The sequence below is a fragment of the Micropterus dolomieu genome, linkage group LG19, assembly GCF_021292245.1.
Source record: "Micropterus dolomieu isolate WLL.071019.BEF.003 ecotype Adirondacks linkage group LG19, ASM2129224v1, whole genome shotgun sequence".
Taxonomy (NCBI): domain Eukaryota; kingdom Metazoa; phylum Chordata; class Actinopteri; order Centrarchiformes; family Centrarchidae; genus Micropterus; species Micropterus dolomieu.
Window position 1 is genome coordinate 12,978,885 of NC_060168.1, and position 21,866 is coordinate 13,000,750.

The following is a 21,866-nucleotide window of genomic DNA, read 5'->3' on the forward strand; positions in this document are numbered from 1 at the left end:
AGAAATAAAACAACTTGCTGCATGGTGGCAGCTGATGACTGACGCTTATTTCACTTCATAAATGTAGTTTGAGCTGTTTATTGGATATAAACAATACTGACTATTTGGGTCAACATGAATCCTATTTCAAAGGGGTTATTTTAGCTGTCAGTCAAATCTATTATAAAATCTTGCTGCCCTGAGCTATAATAAAGAAGTGCAGTGTCCAGATGTGAAGACAAACTGAGCTACTTGTCAGTTCTAATGGGGCGTATTAATGAATCTCTGCAGGACTTCATCCCCTGCTACTTTATGTTAATTCTTTCCTGATCCAACACTACAAGTCCCTACAGTACCACCCTCTACCCTCCACAAGTACAAAACTACATCCATAAACAATCAAAGTTGCCATAAATCAATTACATATACTCAACAGCTCACTTGCACGTTGCTGGTACTTTGGACTTCCCTTTACTTCCAAATCAGCTGAATTCTTCAAAGCATTGATTCAGCAAGATGCTATAAATGTTCCATAGGAATGTAGGACCATCCTGACTTGCGGCTGTCATGCAGTACCTGCAGATTTTTCATGTCATCCCAACGTTGCAGAAAAAACTGGAGTTTAAAAATCCACTGTAAATATCTTGTAACTGTTGTAATTTCTAGAAATAGTCCGATATTCTGGGAAATATGCCTCTTTGCTTTCTGGCAGAGAGTTGAATGACAAGATTGATACAACTCTCACATCTGTCCATTAAATATTAATCTACAGCCAGCAGCAGGAGCTTAGCACAGGGGTTCTAAAACTTTTTTGGTCACGCCCCCCCTTATGATGCCAAAAAATGTTCATGCCCCCACACCAAAGAAAAACTGGATTTCATTTTTATCAATCATTAGTAATACAGCTGATTAAAATAAACAAATCCAGGTTAGCAAAATAGCCTTGCTAGCATCAGAGCACTTTTGTCTGTTTATGTCAGCATAGGTGTCATTTACACTGGGGACGCTCGGGACATGTCCCCACCACTTTCTGAAATGGCTGATTTTGTCCCCATCACTTTTTTAAAGCATAATTTGTTAAAAAAAAAACTTCTGAAATCTGAAATATAGCTTGCAATTAAATACCAAATGGAAATGCCTTTAGAAAGCTTTATTTACACATAAGAAAACATGCAATGCAAATAAAATATAGAAGAAACAATTGGACCACTGTCCAAAAAAAGTAACTTAAGCTAAGAAAAACAAGCAGCTGATTCTAAAATGACCCAAAGTGTTCAGGAACCAGTCAGTAACTTGAACAACTTCTTGACACAGTTATATGAAACGTTTTTCACTCTTTCCCTGTGAACATGACAAAAGAGGAGGGAAGAATCATGCCTACATATGTGTTGCCTCAGCAGAGATGATGTTACATGAGAAAAGCTGATCTACAGAAAGAAACAGATCTGAAAGCAACACAGAATGACTGAGAGAGGCACTGCTTTATATTCTATTATATTTATATATTTTGAAATGTCACCTGTCACCTGAGTGTTGTGTTTCCTTTTACATAAATAAAAACATTTTCACTATAAATTGGTGCAGAAACTGTGAAAAAGTGTTTAATGATCAAAATTTCCTGGGGGAGGTCCCCCCAGAACCCCTGCTCATATATCTCCGCATTGAGTATATCTTTAAAACACTGTTAAAGGATCTTTTTGTCTCGATCTCGTGAACCTTATATTGTGTATCGTGATGTCTCGCGAGGTAAGTGTCTCTTCACACCCGTAATCTGAGCCCCTATGTCCCCACCACTTTTCAACACAAAGTGACACCCTTATATGTCACCACATGAATCATATTCATGCAACTTTAGGTCTGCTCAACATCCACGCCCCACTGAAGTGGCTCTACGCCCCCCAGAGGGGCCTGCCCCCCAGTTTGAGAACCACTGGCTTAGCACAAAGACTAGAAACAGTTAGGGAGAAACACGTAGCCCAGCTCTGTCAAACGGTCACAACATCTGTCTACCAGCACCTCTGAAACTCACTAATTACCATGTTATATCTCATTTGTTTAATATGGACAAAGTGTAGAAAATGACAAATGGTTGCCTGGCAACTGCTCCTGGCCAAGAAATTGTCTGGCTCACAATCCCCTGTTAAACCATAATGTGTCATTTTTACTGTGTGGTTTTGTGTGGATTAAACAAACAAGATATAACGTTTAATTTGCTTTAGCTTTAGAGGTGGTGGTAGGCAGATTGTGTTTCCTTCAGACAGAGCCAGGCTAGCTGTTTCCAATCTATGCTCTAAGCTAACAGTAGTAGGCCCTATCAATCTTCTGATCAAACTCTCCACCATTAAGCAAACAATATTTCCCAAAGTAAAATAATTATAACTCCTCTTGTGACTTATTAAGGAAATGTGTATTATAAATATATGCATTAATAAAGTATTTATTTATTTATGAATACTTCTTGTACTTCTGCCCTCCATGGCAACTGAGCAAACTCCATCTTCTGATAAAGGCCACTAGATGTGGTTGAAAGCTCTAGAAGACATCTAGTATGTGGGCCTTAGTTAAGAATTATGAATTATTTTTTTTTTGTGAAAAGTGTTAATAAATGTTTAGCAACATGTGTAATCATATATCATTCAACATGATTACATCCTTTGTGTGTTTATTGCATAGTCTGCTTATAAATTCTAGTGTTACCAGGGTTTTGTATTTGTGAGGTTAAGCACAAGTGGCACATGTAGAGAACCTCAGCACAACTATGATTGCCTTTAATCAGACAGCAGTGTTTCAGATCTTACTGTCTGTCCTCCAGAATCCAAGAGCCAAGGCGTCTTACACTAATGATTTTGCACCAGTACTAAAACTGAGAGAAATCATCATTGCAGAGGAAGAGATACCAATTTCTGCACAGAGCCCCAACAATCAATAATGTAGTGCAGCCGCAAGATATTTTGTGTTTTGAGCAGCAGGGCTCAACATCTTCCATAAAGCCTCCCTGAGCACAACGTTCCCTCTTTTCTTTTGGATGGAAATGAGAGAAATCATGACCTGAGGTATGACTGAGGCAGGATGACTGAAACTAAAAAAACACTGACAATATGTAATGAAGCGAGTGTCTGAAAGTTTTTTTCTTCTGATCCACTGCTACATTCGTGAAATTTTTGAAACCATGTGCTTTGTGACATGGGACCTTACCCTGGTTTGAAGGGTCCGTTTGACAAATTCACCTGCAAAACACTAGAGTTTAATCACAAGTGCACAAGTGTACACAGGTTCATGTCTTATTGTCTTATCAGCATGTAGCTGCAGAAAGCTTGAATTTGTTAGACATGGCACTTTTTATATTTGGAGCTGCTACTTGCATACATGTGGTCTGCCTGTCAGCTTGAGCGAGCCTTGTCATTCTCATCTGACCCAGTCTCTTTGAGGTGTTTTTTTGATGTCAGGGCTACAATTGGTTGTGTGCGTTTTGTATATTGCAGTACTCATTCTCTATTAACTCAAGAGCATGAATCTGCAGTGCACAAAACTCCCATGAGGACAGCTGTCTCAGCAGATGCTGGAACTGGCGCATCTATTACCCAGTGATCACACTGTTTTTAAAGTCGAATCATCGAGTCTTGCCCATTCAGGTTTAGTCAAACAGTAACAGGATCTCCTCTTGCTATCTGCATGGTTTCTGTGAGTCACACCTGCATTACTCACCGTCTGGAGAAACTTGGTTTTGCATAAATGGGAGACATGGCAAATGCACGTAATGATGTTAGAAGAACGAGTTGTGGGCCACAGTTCATGTAAAGCGTTATCTCTTATTCAGTGCTAATGGCATTTGTGTGCTAATATTTTTTTTCTTCATTGTTTCAGTCATGCCCTAAAGGCTTCACATATGAACTCCATGTGTCCTCTCTCTAACATCTCAGTTGTCTTTGCAGTGATTAAGCAACAGAATCAACAGCAGAGGCAGAATTTGAAAACAGGGGAAGTATGGCGAACAGATTAAACAGCTGTGAAACGCTGCTTATCCAAAAAGTCCATACAAAAAAATAGTATAATATATAATATTTATGATACAGTCTTTGAACTGTGTTTTTGGGTACATATTTTGGAAGCTGATCAATGTCAACTGAACGTGAATGTCAAGTGCAGGTCTCTCCAGGTTCACTTGAAGATAGTTGAAGAGCTAAAGTGGAGAAAAGAGGGAAATGGAACAACTGTGTTGGAATCTGATTTATTCATTGTGTCCTTGGAGGGAGAGATAGGGTGAAAGACTGCAGTACTCTGCAAAGTGAGAGAGCTAGTGAACCAGAAAGCTTTTTTTCCCTGTGGCTGTAATCAAAGCATCCTCCCAGTGACACGTCTTCCTTCAGCCTTTTGAGTTTTCTCTTTCTTTCTTTCTCTCTCTCTCTCTCACACACACACACACACATGCGCGCGTGCGCACACACACACGCGCACACACACACACGCACACACGCACACAGACTCTTTCTCCTCTTCTCTCATGCGCACACACATATAACCATGTTCCTCTGAGTGGCAGAATCCATGTTAGATCAGATTAACTTTCACAGCCAAAGGCCCTAAGAGGCAGCTGGCCTATAGTCGCACAGTTCGAAACATGTGAGAAGTGTGCAACAACACAGAGGGGATGATTAGTTGTCCTCTAGTGGGAGCAAATCTGCTCTCCTGCTCTTGTGATTAGATTAACGGTTCCTTTCGTCGTGTCACTTTCTGAATGAAAGGCCTGCTTGTTGCCTCTTTGTTTTTTCCTGTCCTTGCAGCATCAACACCGCCACTGTGTTGCAGTGTGTGATAGGTGAGTTAACTAATTCCAGAGAATAGTCTCATGAGCATCATGTACTGCAGTGCAGTGCCATCCTCGCGGACCACTCCCCCACGTTGTCTTGCTCCTGTTTGAAAGCAGTCCAGGCATAACAAAAGACAAAAAAAAGGAGAGGTAGAGAAGCAAAGGAAGAACAAAAAAGCAATATCCTTTCAAGCATAGTCAGAAATGGGTTGTTTGGATCATACAGTAGCTTTTCATAGCGTTAGTCTGTTCCACAGGACTGGTGCAGTGAATAAATCCTGAATCATAGTGTCTGCATCCAAAAATGAAAGAAAACACTGGTATTTTGCCATGTTTGTTGGATTTGTTATGTGAGCTGTGGCAGACTGGATCTCTGGAAGGAGGAATTCATTTTAACCACACAATGCAGACCCAGAGACCAGTAAAATGACACAGACTGTCTGGGCATCTATTGAGCATTGTGCTGATTTACTGCACATGCGAGAATTTACACCGTGGGAATAAGCAGGGTTTAAACGATTAACTGTCCCTTTGCTGTATTTACTTAAGTGAATCCTGATGAAAATGTCTTCCCTAAAATATAGTTTTGAAGCTTAAAACTTGTGCTGGAATTATAAGTGACACACTATCCGTGTGCATTATGTTTTGTACTTGGTGGTTATAATAATACATTATTGATTGTGTCACAAAGCATCTTATAGAGAGAGAGAGAGAGCGAGAGAGATCACATGCCAGATGAAGCTGTCAATGGACCCCTCAATCAGTGTATGCAAGGCAGGAGAGCGAGAGTGAGGCAGATGGTGCTTACTATTGATCCAAAACATGCACGCTCACTTCCACTGACTAACGGCTCAATATTGGACCATTATAGGAAAAAGTCCTCTCTTTGTGTATTTGTCTGCAGGGGGCTGGTCAGGCTACTGATACACCACCAGCGACTGCTGAGATGTGCCCCTGTAACCCCCCCCGCAGGCCACAAAATCATCCAGTGTTTCTTTCAGCGTACGCAGACTCAAATTGTGTTAGCGAAATGACACGAACCCAAGACACGGGACTGTTTCTGTACACTTTATTTACAAAATGTATTAAAATTCTCTGTACAGCGCCTCACTAATGAGGTTCAGCAAATTATGCATGCATCTCTTGCTCTTTTGTACCCACTACTATGCCTGGCGATTTTTGCTGATGCAGAAGGTGAGGTGTTCGAAAAAGAAAAAGGTGAAACTGATTTACAAAAGAATATCCAGGGCTGGATTTCTAACGTTAACCTAAGGTCAGCTTGTGAGTAGCAGAGCTCGTCAAGCATCACTGATTTGACATGCAATTTCTTTGAAAAATAAAAAAGAACCTAAAATAAAATAAAAAGGAGACCGATCTTTCATCATGTAATATAAATAATTCTCATTTATCTGAATGTACACATCGTTCTCAACTCATTCTTTATTTTTCTCTTCAAATTATCAGTTTATTATTCTTTAAAAAATAAAAAATAAAACTACCCACCCATAGTTTCAGGTGATCAGATAATTATCTTCCTAAATCCTATGGAATCACAGTATTTTTGAAGAAAAGAAATTATTACAGCAATATGGAAATGTGCTAAGCTTCAGGACTCTCCCTGGTATAACCTTGTATAAATCTATTTTCCGTTGTAGTCGTATATTTTTCATTTTCATTTACTAAGTGAAGTCACCAAACACTGTAATGCTCATTAAAGGATATCAAATTAAAAGCAAACCACAGCTCATTGTAAAATGTGCAATTGTTAAAGTAAATGGTAAGGTAATCCAAAATACTACAGTTTAAAAGCCATTACTGTTATCCTTTAATTGGATTGCAGTTAATCTACAATTGAATTACCCTTTCTGTTTGGTCTTACTTTCATGTACAGAAGACTTGGATGACTCGAGACTTCAGGGAAAGACTGTTTGGAGCGACGCACCTTAACAAGTCAGTACTATATTTTACAAACTGTAAATTGCAAACAGAATTTTTCATTTTTCATTTTTTTCATTTTTACTCAACCATGAATACTTTTCTTTACACACTCTTTGTCATACAAAACACACTCTTGGCAGTATTGGACGTGCGAATCATGACCTGGTTCTGTGGTGCATAAAAGCCAAACCAGATCATTTTCTCATCTTCATGAGTCCCATCAAACGTTCAGGAGACAGTGGCAGCAGCACCAGAGTTTAGAGTACAAACAACACACTCATAATTGTTTTGGGTTGAATGGCGTTTCGCTCAGTGAGATCAATCTGTCTTTTAAAACAAGTACAAGGTCACCATAAGTGACTTACAGCAGTATAAAAGCTATTGTCTAATAACCAGTGTCTTACAGTGCACTGAATAGTTCTAATAAAATTATTTGAACACATATAACCAGTGAAAATCTGGCAGCAGAAGGATGAAGAGTAATCTGATCATATTGATTACAAGAAACCAATTAGACACCTGTCATGTAAGATTCGTCCTCTTTCTGGCACTTCAAAATGTGCTTAGGGTTGCAAATGATGGCTTTAGTTCTCTCATTCATTGTAGCGTGTCTAATGTATTATATATATATACATATATAATACATCTACATTTGTAATCACTGCACCACTCTTCTGTTTTGTATGAATTTCAAGCAAAAAAGCAATATCATTGTGAATGAGTTGCATTGATTGGACTCAGAGTTCCATAAGGCACTGAGAGGAGGGAACCGCATCGGCTCTTCCCGTGACCAGTCCAGTCGTGTCGTCATTGCAGATTATCGTGCCGTGTCTGAGAGGATTTGGCTTGGAGCTCAATCCCCGCGATCCTGTCCTGTCATAGATGTTTAGTCACAGTTGTAAGGGACAATGGAAATGTTTCCTAAACCTGTGTCAACATACAGAGCAGAAGCAAACATTGGAAGAGTTTAGGTTTTTAATATATGATTGTATGTGTATGACTCATGGTGGGTGAAAATTAGGAAGTTGACTTTAAATTTAGTTTGCCTTTAAATTATGTTGCTCTGTCTAACAGCTGTACTTCTGTAAACGGACATGACACACTTTGTTTAACAAGAAGCAACAGAACACACATGCAATCAATCCAATCAAATACAAAACTCACAATATTTAACAGTGAACTCATCCAGAACTGCTGTATAGATAAATTTAGCATGTTCTCACTTACCTCTAGTGGTATTAAAGGGCACTTGAGTTTTTATTGGAACTAACTAGCTAGTTTTTAAAGCTGCATTAATCAATATTTTTATATTAACAATGTCTTAAATGATGACATGTAATGTGACCGAGGTCACTCATAGTGACAAACCCACGGAGAAGCTCTTCCCCTCAGCCCTGTGGAGCATTTTAGCGTCTTTGAGCTTGTGGTTTTGGTTTTGTGTCTCGCAACTTTACTGTTTTGATTCAGCCTCAGCAGGCAGCTGTATTGGGCTCTGTTTTCAAGCTCTAAAAACTCCCAGCCCAGTTCAAAATAACAGATATTATTAGCGAGTAGTTGGTGAACATGTTTTATAGCATAGCTACCTAACATTAGGTGGACATAAAAACAACGCAAATTAATCTTAAATCAGAATTCAGACCAAATCAGGCGCTGCTGCGAAAATGCCAGTCTTCCCCTCCATCAGAGAGGGCGTAGGTATGCCAGAAAAAAATGCAACAACCCCGACATCACACTACAGTGGCCAATCTGTCGATCAGACTGGTCAAATTGCTCCACAGTCAGTCTGAAATATCACTGAAACCAGGCACTATCCCGGAGGAGTTCATGGACTAAACTATGATACTTTCCCAGTGGTGTCCTCGCTTGGTTTATTTCGTGTACCCAGCTTTGATGTCTGGCTTACAGTTTATGCTGAAAAACAGCAATACCAACAAGCTTCTTTTGGTTTGTTTAAATTTGTTTGAGAGAAGGAGACACAGAGCAGTGGTGTTCAAGCAACCTAGAGTGTGAACGAGGAGAGGGAGCGCCAGTGGCGAGGCTAAATACCCTTTGTGGTAAGTCTAAAAATCTGACCGATCAAAGATCAGATTACAATCAGAATAAAACACATGCTCAATTTTTACACAATGCAAAATAGTTCTATGACAACGCACAGTTTGTGTATCTAACTTGCTTAGATTATGTGTTGTAGCCTTTGTGTAGCCTGGTGCACTATCCATGCAGCTATATGTTACAAGGCATAAACAATATCTCAGAGTTTTGTATTTGAGTGGACATGTGTATTCTGTCGTGGCCAACATGACAACCATAAACAATTTCACAAGCAGCAGCTTCACAACAACACATACAAATAAATAATTTACTCCAACAGATATGACAGGGAGCTAAATGATTCATCTCCCACATTGCCCGAGTGTGTGCACAGTGAGGAGAGGTGACGTACCTCTAGATCTTAACACTCTCGGTTCCGTATACGTTATAGCCTTCTCTGTATGTGGCAAAGTTCTGGGTGTTGGTCGGGGGAGCCGGCTTAAAATTCTGGGCATTCTTGGCCAATTTCAGCCGTTTGGTTTCTTGCCGTGATTTATAACAGAACTCTATCAGAGCCACCATCATGGCCAGCCCCAGCCCTCCAACCAGAATATAGAAGACACCAGCCACATTGCTTAGGCTGAGAGCACTTGTCTTGTCCTGGGGGAAAGTGAATAACAACGTTAAGAGTTTTGCAGTGGAGCAAGGGCAGCAGAATAAAACGCAGCCTGCATTCTTCATACTGAGCCTCACACTGTCTTGACTTAAAACTGCTTTAGTAAATCATCATACTATCTATCTCACTGTTGCTACATTTGGCAGAGTATGAATACTAACTGCTACAAGCAACCAAAAAATTTAAGATGTAATGAGGCAATAAGGCTAGAATTTCAAACTGAACTGATTTCCCTACGGTTGTCACAAAGTTGTAAGGAACTTCAGACTGCCATAGTCAAACCATTCTCCACTAAGGAGAAAGAAGCCAACTCTTAATGGTCTGTCTGCTGGTGAATGTAGAGCTCTCCCTTCCCTACACTACATCTATGTAAAATGGCTTCTGCTCTTGACCATGTTAGGAAGCTGGTCAGTATCGCATAGGTCGATAGCTCTGAAAATCCCTATCTTTATTTAATCCTCTTAGCGACTTGTACGTATAACTCTCATGGCAACATTGTCATACAGTACAGTCAAATTCATAGTAGATGAATGAAAGCTCCATTAAAGTTAAAAAAAAAAAACTCACTAAGGATCAAAACCATTTTGCTGCTGCTTACCTACCAAACATATTCATTAAAAATTTGTTCATTAGAGTTTTACTATTTGCAGTTTAACCCTATGAGTATGGCGATATCATAAAGCTATCTAGCAACCCTAACGTGTAATCTGAGGCTTTGACGGTATCTCAGAGGGTTAAATAGTGGGTTTATTACATTCCGCAACTTCTTGTAATGTGCAAACAGAGCCTCTAACCTCAACTCCGAGCAGCCACAAGATTTAGAGGACACCCTACGGCGCTCTCACCGCTTAGAGAAGTTGAATTTGAGTAACTCATTACAATAAGAGGCTTTGCTTGTTCATCACACCACAGGAGGCCAAAGAATCTAATAGACACATCTCGATGCAAACTAGTAACAACACAAATAAATCAAATTTTCATTAACAGTTTGGTAAATAGAAACAGCAGCATAATGGTCAAAGTATCATGAATGTCAAGAGTGAAAATGAGCAAAAGTAGCATTTATCAACAACTGTTAACTGCTGTGATTCAATTCAAAAGGTGTATCTGAAAGGCAATTTCCCCACAGTGTTATCATTACAGTTTTCACAAAAAAAGAGAGTCTCTACATTTTAAATTGCATCAAAAAGTGTCTCATTTCTATGGCATAAAAGACAAAAATGACTTGGGGAAGCAGTGCCTTGTGTTGAAGCCACATATAAACTGTGTTACAGTTTTGTGGCAGAGACTAAAAATAGGAAAATTATGTGTAGCAAATGAACAAAATGTATACTATAGATGTTAGAGAAGTCTTGTCTTGCATATGAACAATACGTCAAAATGCAATTTGGAATCAGTACAAAAGACCTGCAGCGACTGACCTTACTTCCAGAGTCCTTGGTTCCACATTCACCCTTATCGTACCACCATTTGTTTTTCAGCTTGTCTAAGATGCCTTGTTCACTGAGTTTCAATACTGCAAGGTTTACAGGAGTTCTTCACGTGGGAAATAACATAAATAACATTATATTATGTTATTTTATGTTATTCAACTTTTAAACTACTACATACTTTACAAAGCGATAAAGCAGGGCACCTGGCTATATCAACATCACAGATAGCAGGCATTCTACCTATTACCTTTATAACCCCTAGTCTAAAGCCAGGACCTACCCATATCGCTTTGAGTAATCGGCAGGCGCTGTTAACAGGGCGACGAGCAGGTACTGAGAGCACAATCTGCAAGTCTGTGGTTATTAAAAAGCATTGGGGTACATTTGTTTGGGGGAAGTAAACGGATCACAGGGGCTTTTTGAACAGCATGTTTTTCATCAAGTTCAGTCCAACAAGAACTCTGTCTTAACAAACAGAAAAATCTAAGTGATAGACACTGCCTTTCCATTTTCACAATATCTGCTTAATCTTGCGATGGCTAATATTATTGTCACCAGCATTACAACAATCAATTCTGGAGGTATTACAACCAATTTCATATCCAAGCAACTATGCCCAAAAGTGAAAGCTTAATTAATTCTTGCGTGTTCTATTCCGACATATCGCTAAGAAAACCTTATCTTCCAATTATGCCAGATTAGTGTCAGATGAAGTGTGTCCTAACGAAACTGCACAGAGCTGCAGGACTAAGCTCAAAAGTATCAGTGGAATAATTCCTCTCATATTTGCCTGCAGCTGCATAATGTAATGTCTGACACAGCTGTTTCTTGCCGCTTGATATCTCTGGGAGTTATATCATGACACCAGAATACTTAATGTAAATATAAATTATCATCGTATTGTGTTGTGCTAAATTACTTCAGGAAAAAAAAAACAATTGTAAAGGCTGGATAAAGATCACATTTTGCAGTCATAATGTAACAGTGGCTTGTTTGTGGCTCTGGTCAATCTCTATGTGTGAAAGTAAAAAAGCAAATCTGAAGCAAAGACAAATAGTGCATTGATAAATGAGTGGCCTGACTACTCCCTGGGAAAAATGTCCCCCAAGGGGATCCCTGCAATGCATAATGCACTGAGAGAAGATTAAACCACTGTATATCCCTCATAGCCAATCTGGAGAAACGGACTGTGAAGACCAGACCATTGTCTTGGCTGGGAGAGACATTGATTAACAATGCAATTACCCTGTAACATGCTCTATGTCTGAAACTCAATCAAGGCTGCACTGTGTTGTGCCTGGGGGCAGCAGAGAGCAGTGTTAACTGTGTGTGAGTGGGTGTGCATGATTATGTGCAACTCCTGATGTCTTTTGGAACACGAAACTGTGAGCGGGACAGCACCGAGCGATGCGCTGCTTGGAACAGAGAGCTCCAGGCAGCATTATTCCACCTAAGCGGGCCTTTCCACTGAGTCCTGGGGAGCCAAAACAACCCAGGAAACAGAGAGACAGTACATACCTGTGCGTGATAAAAGATCGATGACAGCACAAGAGACAGGTTCTTTCAAATAGCTCCTGAGCATGAGCTCTCAGTAGCACAGGGAGGCCTCCTGAGCTCGGTGACAACAGAACATAGCAATGTTAGCAATGCAAACATCGAAAAAGGGTGACTTGAACCCTTTTCAAAAAATAACTGTTGGCATCTAGTAAGACATTGTTGGATATGTGCTTCATGCAGAGTCTTGTGGTGATGCTGTTTAAAACAAGTCTCACTGCAGCTTAAATGTTCATTGTGGTCAATCCATGACAAATGACATTAAGAGAGTAATGACACAATCTGCAGACCATGCAGTTTGTCCGTAATACAGCCAATTAACTGAACTATATAATCACATGCGTGCTGACAGCATCATCTGTCATTAAACTGACCTGCACTGTAATGAATAAAATGCTAGAGCCATATATGTCATCTAGAGAAAATAGCTTCATGGCACATAATCTAAGTGGCATTACACTAAGTTGTCATTGTTGAGTGGGGTTTCACACTTTGCACCATTAGCTTCCATAATGGAAAAATTATTCATAATTTGACCACAGAAGAAGAGTGAGAGATCTGATCGTCAAAAGGGTCACGACTGGGTTATTAAAGAGTTTGGGTAGGAATTAATTAGAATTCTCACGTTTGCCTGCAATGCTTAGTCCCCTCAAGACGCCGCTGTTCCCCTTGCTTTCCTGTCGGCCTCAACTGAGCAGCCATTTTGAGTTTTTTTTTGCTCTCGGCCAGTGTCATGGATGTGAAGCAGCTGTGCGGCGAAGTACTACAAAGCCATGTATTTTAGATTGTTAGCAAACTTCACCTTCCGGAGGGAAGGCTGGATGTTACAAACTTTTCAATTTAAGATTACTGGCAAACTTCAATAACAATGCGCATGAATTCATCAACTGGTTTTACTCAAACTGTGAAAGCGAACTAGACAACGTCCTAATATCTGAGACTGGATGATCTGCCCTACACACGTGTAAGGGTGAATAAATAGAGCTCAACCTTTCACAACTGCAGGGCAGCCACATTCACCTAATAGTGGCCCTTTTCTGAGAATTTCCAACTTCAAAGTTTGTCTAAGGCGACAAAAACTCTTAGACTTTGCTATGTCTATGAACATCACAGTCAAAAACAACAAATATTGTTTTTCTGTTGGTTAAGCAAAGGCTCCTTAGTTTGATCTGAGCTGTCTTGTCAGACTGGAAGTTAGTTTGGTAATCTGCCGTGGGGCAGCAGCAGGTTGGTTGGGGCGGACAGTTGGTTTGGTTATGGTTGGGTTGCTTTAACAGCCTTGCCGATTACTCTGCACTATGGTACCCGATTGTGGTGACATCGAGGCTGACCTTGGAGTCACCTCCCCCGCTGCCGCACTCTCCCTTGTCGTACCACCATTTGTTTTTCAATTTGTCCAAGAGGCCTTGCTCATTCAGTTTTAAAACTGCCAGGTTAACAGCATTTCTTGAAACGATAAAACATAACTTGTAAGAAAATGCACAGGTCCGTGAGAAATCTAATGCAAAGTAATGATTGTACTAAGCATCATAATGATAGGTAATGGTAGTGAGACTACCACTGTCAAAGCAGGGGCTTAAGCACAGACTATCTGTTAATCAGAATGGTCTACGAAAGGACAAATTGTTTAAGAATTTAAGGAATATGGATAGATAAGAAAGGCTCATATAAGGTAAAGACAGTGTTAAATCTTGGAAAAGGTGGCATGAAGGGTTACGTAGTTTAGAAACTGAAGTGTGCGGGATGGGGACACTTGTCATTGAGAAGAAAAGTAACAACAACAAACATCATGCAATTAACATTCGTCACAAGTGACAGCGCAGCTTTTAAAGGCTAAATTGAAAAACCATTGAACTGTTAAATTAAAAGTGACAACACAACAGTCAGGTAGGACAGCACACGGGACAGAAGGAGAGATCGAAGGAGAGAGAAAAGCAACAGTAAGAGAGACATAAATATGAAATGATTGTTAGCTTTAGCCTTGTTATCTGGATTTGATTCCTCTACTAGAAATGAGCAACTATCATCATATATATATAAAACAGAAAAAAACATTGATTATCATTATTTAACCTTTGTATCCAAGTGCATTGAAAGGCATACTACCGTTACCTCTGTGTCCATAAAAAAAACAAGAAGAGGAAGAGAAGAAAATGACAACAGGGGGACATCAGGGTAGGTGGAATACTATAACAACATGGAGAATATTGTTATATTATCCCACCCACCTTAATGCTGAGCCTTTGGGCGTCGCCACACCGTATCCCTTCGAGTCGAGGTTCCCGCCCACTTTCATGGTGTCGCATGGCTTCCGCTGCTCGATGTACTCGTTCATGGTGGACTCAAGGAGGAAGGCGAACTTGCCTTTTGACTTTCGTACCCGGGCTACGCCATCGGGTGTGGTCTTAACAAACACTGAGGGTTCAGCGGACTTCATGTATGACCACATTTTCTCATATACTGCTATTTTGGACCGCTGTGCAGAGAAAAAAAAGAAGAAGAAAAGTAGTTAGACACCCAAAAAGTCATATACATTAGTGGATTTTGTAGGATTTTTGTGCTTAATGATCACTTAATTTAAACTGGCATCATGAAGTATTTATAGACATCTCGGAAAGCGGCAGTGTGATATCTTTAAATACTTCCAGAAAATGTAGCTGGTGGACTTTTACAAGATCATGAAGTACAAGAATTTACAAAATCCATTTCTCTTCATCAGCAAAATGTACTCTTCAAATATAATGCAGTGGCTTGAGGCTCAAATTCAACTCAAGTGTGAATGAGGATCAGACACTACCTGGACAGTACAAATGTCATGCAAACTGGGTTTTAGTAAAAATACCAGCATTCATGGACTTAACTTTTGTAATGGCGAACTGTGGGTAATTTGTATTTATTTATTCATAATTTATATGGAAACTTGCAAAAGTTTTGGACCAATCTCTCTGGCCTTAATTTAACTTGTAGATGTTATTACAGTCATTAATTTCAACAACACTGTCCTTAATGTAACATCGCGACTGTGACTCTGACTCAGAAGTAATGCGCATATGAAGCAAGAGAAGTGCACAAGAAAGCGGGTTACACAGGCACAAGGCGACCCATCACAAAGTGACACAGATGAGCATTCTCCCAGCGCCTGAGGGTCAGGCTTAGCGAGCCTGTAAAATCTGTGGGTGTTGAGCGCTATCTATAATAAGCATCAATTTAATTATTCAATGCCGCTGGATTTATTTTGGCATAGGCATTTCACACTTTGAACAGATCCTGGTCCAAGCAGTGATGAGCCAGTTCCCGAGTGGCTCTGTGTGTACTGCAGACTGGATCCCACATAAAAAGTATACTTTCTTTCATTAAAGGCCAGAGAAAGACGAAGGGCTTGGATGATTTTCAAGAACTGGCTGAATCAAAAGATCTACTGTCAACCAAAGGGTTTGTGTGTAGAATATGGACAAGCTGTTGATGCACCATGTCATGTCTGTTTTTCAGTCTTCAGTTTAGCAAAAGTAAAGTCTTAAATGATTATTCATCATTATCATCAATTAATTCATTAGCTATCAGTTACCTGATTGGCATAAAAAAATAGCAACTACATTTATAGTTAGATAATGAGTCATTTGCCAAGCAACAAGACTACAGCCATGAGTCTACAGCCACAGTAGCAGCTCTGTGAGGCACTGCTTGGAGCTAAACGCTAACAGCATGCTAAGATGTTCAAAAAGACAATGCTCACATGGTGATGTTGTGCAGCTACAATTTACCATTTTCACCATCTTAATATACCACTTATGCAGGTATTCATAATAAATAATGCACAAAATGAACACAATTTAGCTACAGCACTTTTTAGCTAGCTAGCCAGAAATGCCACACATTTGCTGCCTCCAGCTTCGGAGATGTTTTCTCTGGATTTTTACTCTTTAGATTTTTGTTTGGTGCCTATTTGTTGGACAAAACAAACAACTTTAAGAAGACAGCTGAAAATTGAGATGGTCATTTTGTCCATGTTCTGACATTTTATAGACTAAATGCACTTAATTGAAAAAAATGCACAAGTTAATTGATAATGTAAACAACTGTTAGTTATAGTGCTGGTTAACAGGTCATACAGACTACTAGATCATGTATTGTAAAGCTCTTTACTGAAGGTTGAAGATAAATTTAGTTAATTAACTGCACATGGACACTGAGGTCTGTGTCTTTGCATGTCCAAACATACTGAGCAGTACACAGACTCATCGCTGTCCTAAACGGGTAAAAGCTCTCTATACATATCCATATCAAATGCATTTCTATAAACAACAGCATTAACCTTGACCTAATGAAAGTGCTTTACTGGCTTTATGTAATCATATAGAATTTGTTTCAGGCATCTGTCATAGAGCATCAGGCCAAGGGTGAGGATGAGATGAGACAGCAACACAACACAAATTAAAAAAAGTCTGCATGATGAATGTTCTCTGCTCAGATGAAAAACCCTTGAAGTGCCTTCAATTTTAATGCAAATACAATAGCTGGGTGGGTAGTCAGAGTCAGATGTTGTGTTTTTGTTGACAATCTTCGTAAATGGGTTCAATTTGCATGTGTCAGACATCATGGAAAGGACACTAGTTTGGAAACTCATCTGCTCGGCAGTGGGGAAGCTCCAGACGCCTCCTCAAATGAAAAGAAAAGAATGGATCTGGGCATTGATTACTGACGACAGAGTGTGCTGCCTCAGTGCTTTATGAAGTCAATTCATCAATATCAGAGCGGAGACAGAGTGCGACCAAAACCTAAATAGGCCGATCCCACTGCAACTAAAGTCACCAGTGAGATGCTTAAGGCAGATTCTAATAGAGAGAGAAAAACAAACCAGATAATGTGAGAAAGTCCAGCAGCGAAAGAGAGATATTTGATTATTGACTGCTGGCACACAAATATGCAGACACACACATGCAGTACACACACGCAAACACACCATAATGCATTGAAAGCCTATACTCTCATCTCCTTTAAAATGTAATCATTCACATTCCAGTCTATGGTGGTCATTTAAAATTCAATTAGGGAATAATGACTTCAAAAGTCCATCATCAATGAGCAGACAATTTGTTGAGCAATCATATACTGCCATAAATACAGCTCTACACATGTGGCTCTCCTTCACACCATATAATGGCCGTTTGAGAACATAGTGCTATATTCTAAATGAGCTTCTAGGCAATTAGAAGGGAGTGGCTACATTTGAAAACTATTGTGCAAAGCAAAAAGAAACAAGATTCTATGTTAACTTATGGTAACTTGCAAACGGCATAACCCTCTTCCTTTAAATGTCTTCAAATTATATTAAAGCAATCATAATGTTGCTCTGTTCATAATGAAGTACCTACTGTATATACTCTATCTCAGCCAACCCTCCTACCGAAGCGCCACTATTACATGATCTGTGTAGATGTTCCTCCTGAAAATCTGTCAAGAAGCAGTGACTTTCCTGCTGTCTTGTAATAATCATAAAAGAAAACTCAGGTCTGTCATTCCAGGCTGGTGACCTAAGAGGAATAAAGAGAGCAGGACTTGCCTTTAGCAAGATGACATTAGAGTGAAGTCAGACGAAAACTCGTGTGTGCTTATTATTCTTCTGGGGAGAAGTCACCAAATCACATGCAGATATGAAAGCACAAGCACTCAGGCGCACTAATGCATGCACATACAAATGAGGTTTTCATTTGAGCAGGGGTCGGCAATTAGGTACAAGCATTGACCAGTTATTTGTTTTTCAATGAGGGGCTGACATAGTTTTATAGAGGTGGTGGAGACTCAAGCCTATAATATTTTTTTTCTCTTAAAGTTGCAAAAACTGATTTTTGGGGTACTTGGGGGCAGCAGAAACAAGCTATAAACACAACACTGATCTATTATCAACATTTAAGTTTATATGATGATCTTGACTATTTACACAGCTGCTAAATGCGTTACTATGTTCATCAGCTAGCAGCTAATTTTGTCTGTCTGCCATTTGGTGCTAGGCAGGTAGCTAGCAGTTTCATTTTTTCACGAAAACAGCTGCATGGAGCAAGTAAAAATGACAGTATGAGAATAAAATGTATCTATATAATGTTTTTGGATTATGTCTGAAGGCATTAAAACCTACGCACTAATACTTCAGTGCTAATTAATGACTTGTAAGCTAATCCTTTTTCTGTGTTGACTACAAGAGTGGAGATTTTCTTGCTATGGTTATCCACATTTTAATAATAATAATAACAAAAATATAATAAACATTAACCTGCTTCAGTTATCATAAATTAAAGTACTATTGTTAGAAATATGCTAAAGCTGTGCAATTAAAATGGTATTTAAATTTACAAGGTACATTTAGTAAAAGAAGGATTATATTATTTATAATGTATGTACAGTATATTTGTTACAAGGTTATGTCTATTGAGATTTACATTAACTTTGAATTTACATTGTTTTCTACAGTACAGTTTAAAAAATAATGCAAAAGCTTTAATGCAATACCTTTATTTTCAACCCAAATATTTTTAGTGGAGGGCCACATTTGACCCAGAGGCCACTCTTTGCCTTCCACTGCCTTACAAGATAAAAGTATTGCTCTCTTAAACTGAAACAGGCTACCCTGTAGGTAGGCTGTCTCTTTGCAGTCTAGAGATGAACTGCATATTGGCAAGAAAAATTTAAACCTTTAAAGGCTTCAGTGATGCACTGAAATGGACAGAAAGAAAGACAAAAGATTTGCTTTAAGGTATTTTCAAAAATCATTAGTAAATATCAAGATTGGAGATTTTGTGTTCTAGAAGTCTCCAACAATATCATTAAAATATCAGAGAAAGGACAAGTGATTAAAGCCCAAAGTCAAAGAAATTGCCCTCTCCATTCTAAATAACCACTTAATCTGTATTAATTCTGAGTTATGCAACATTTCCAGACCTCTGTCCACTGCCCTTCGAACTACAGCCTGTTTTTTATTCTTCCTTTGGTGTTGCAGGCTGCTTTCATTATGGCCTCTCCCACATACGCTTCACTGCTTGTGCATCTAAATGCCATCTCCAAACATCCACCACTACATTTTCCTTCTACTTTACTTCCCTTCCATTTTGTTTGTGGACATCACCACTTTCCCCCAATATCCTGTATGCCAGGACTATCTGTATCTCAAGTATGCAGAAATGAAAGTTGAGGCTCTGGGGGTGTACTTTGTCATTGAAGTGCCACATGCTGCGCCCTGAATACCAATGGCTCGTCTTTGATGCTTGTTGCTGGACTCCAATAGCTCCTCTCGCGCCTGCTGTGGCTGCTCATCTAAAGTTCGACAAGGCCCTCTGAGGACAGCACACTCCCTCAGAGGTTACGCCTATCTCGCACTAGTCTATCATCACTTTTGTCAGCTTTCTCTTTTATGCAAACAGGCTCTAATCTTTATAGGAGCCTCCCCTTCACTCAGCGCTGTACTGAACCACGTAGTGACAAGAGCTTGGGGAATTGTGTCACAGTGTGCTGCATATGACTGCAGGGCAACCTAAGGATTTCTTGTACAAATCTCCTTGCGAGCTCCTCTTCATGCAATCCTGGCCTAATGCAGGTCTGCTCTGTATAAAAAAGCTACTTATTAAACATTGTGTTGGACCATGAAGAAGCTATAGTGTCTGTGGCACAATAGCTGAGACGTGAAATTGATTTTCATGCTTAGTATAATGCATTGGTGACTGCACTCAAGCTGTTGTTCCCATCTCCACTACACCTGCAGATCAGTAAGATGCATGATGTTTGCTACTGGGGCTTTGGGTAATGTATAATCTTTTGTGGGGAATGGAAAACAATGCTGTGGTCTCATTTCTCTGCGCAATTATCATTCTTTCATTGTTACGCTGTTTAATGAGGTGCATGATGGGACAGCAGTGTGGTCGTCTTTGATGGTCTCACCCGGGTCTTTACACGTAATTAAACAGCCACATCAGCCTATTTTATCATCTCAGTCATTATTACCATCCAGCTTCTCCTTCAATGTACATTTTAAAAATGTAACCGAGCCAAGCCTTTTGAGGATGAACACGGCCTTGTCTGTACAACCCATCATTTTATAATCATCCAAAACACAAACATTCAACTGACTGTATAAAAAGAGCCATGACAGGAATCAATGTCATGAAACAAGTCATGGTGGTGCAGTGGCACATGACAGCTGCTATTTTGAGGACGAGCAACACAAAGCTCGCAGCTATCCCCCATTGTCTCAAGGTAAAGCAACAGACAGGCTGGAGACAGAGGAGTAGAGGCTGCCCAAACAAGCAGAGCAGTCTGGGGAAGAAGAGCCAAGTGCGGGTAGATCCGCAGTGCCAAGCGCCTGGGGGCATTCGGGCTTCCACTGGGCACGTCGATGGGCTCCCAGGCCAGCTGTCCTAGTTGGCTGTGAGCGGCAGAATCAGGACTTTCTAAGGGGGATCTACTCTAACACCTCTCTCTTTGAAAATTCCTCTATAGCCTCTCCCTCGTTCCCACCACCAAATGAAGACACACACGGTGATGTGAATACTGTCACTGTCAGGCAATGAGCCATATGTCCAAACTGTCCATTTTTCAGGAGCTCAACAAAACAGCCTTGGAGGAATATCTTAAACCGCAGAAGATGATGAGACAGTTTGACTGATTTGAAAACATGGAAACCATCAAAATGAGAATTAGAGGGATTCTTAGCTAATTATCCCACATTCATGTTACCGTGTCTTATTTTTTGCTTTCTGCTTAGGAAGGGAGCAGAAAAAAGCATTTTACAAATGCACATTATTACTGAGTTAGTTCGACTTGTCAGGCAACTTTGTAAAATAACCAGGTGAAATCATCAAAAATTTAAGGCAGAGGGTGGCAGAGACGATGACATATGTCTTGTTTGAAACATTGGACTTGATTTAAAATTTCCAGCTGGCTGATGCCGTATGGGTCTAATTAAGCCTGAATGTATTTCCTGAAAAACAAATCAGAAATAGCATTTTAGTGTGTTTTTTCCCCCTTGTCAGCCCTCTACAGCTTTAATTAAAAGTCCCTTGGAATAGCGGTTCACACATGTCATTTCTTGTTTGAGGACACAGCATACAAGAAATACTGCGCCTCCCCGGCCACCTCTCTGATTGTTCCAACAGCAGACCTGTGGTGTCTCCATTGTCAGGCTGAAAACCTGATCTGTAATTGGCATCCATCATGTCTGTGACACAAAGACATACTGTATACTGTATGTACAGCCGAACAGCATCTACGATGAAAGGAAAAGTGATGACAAGCTTTGTGAGGTGTTGTATGGAGAGAATAAAGTGCTGCTGTCATGTATCATGTGCCATTTTTTCCAGGATATCACTGCATACAGCCTTTTACAGCCAGCTCCTAAGAGTGTACAGCCCTGAAACAAAACTCTTTAAAATATCAAACTGCCGACTTTATCTTGTCATTCTCT

The 21,866-nt window shown here is 39.8% G+C and overlaps 1 protein-coding gene across 1 annotated transcript in view; it reads right to left on the bottom strand.

The window, feature by feature from the left end:
* Positions 1-5,840: 5,840 nt before the first annotated feature.
* The window catches only part of gria3b (glutamate receptor, ionotropic, AMPA 3b), an 82,493-nt gene continuing 66,467 nt past the window's right edge, over positions 5,841-21,866 (bottom strand). The window contains exons 13-16 of the mRNA XM_046030597.1: positions 14,647-14,894; positions 10,853-10,967; positions 9,168-9,415; positions 5,841-7,651 (exon numbers count right to left, since the gene is read on the bottom strand). Coding sequence (XP_045886553.1) covers positions 9,170-9,415; positions 10,853-10,967; positions 14,647-14,894 — 609 coding nt within the window. The 3' untranslated portion in view covers positions 5,841-7,651; positions 9,168-9,169. The remainder of the gene's footprint in view (positions 7,652-9,167; positions 9,416-10,852; positions 10,968-14,646; positions 14,895-21,866) is intronic.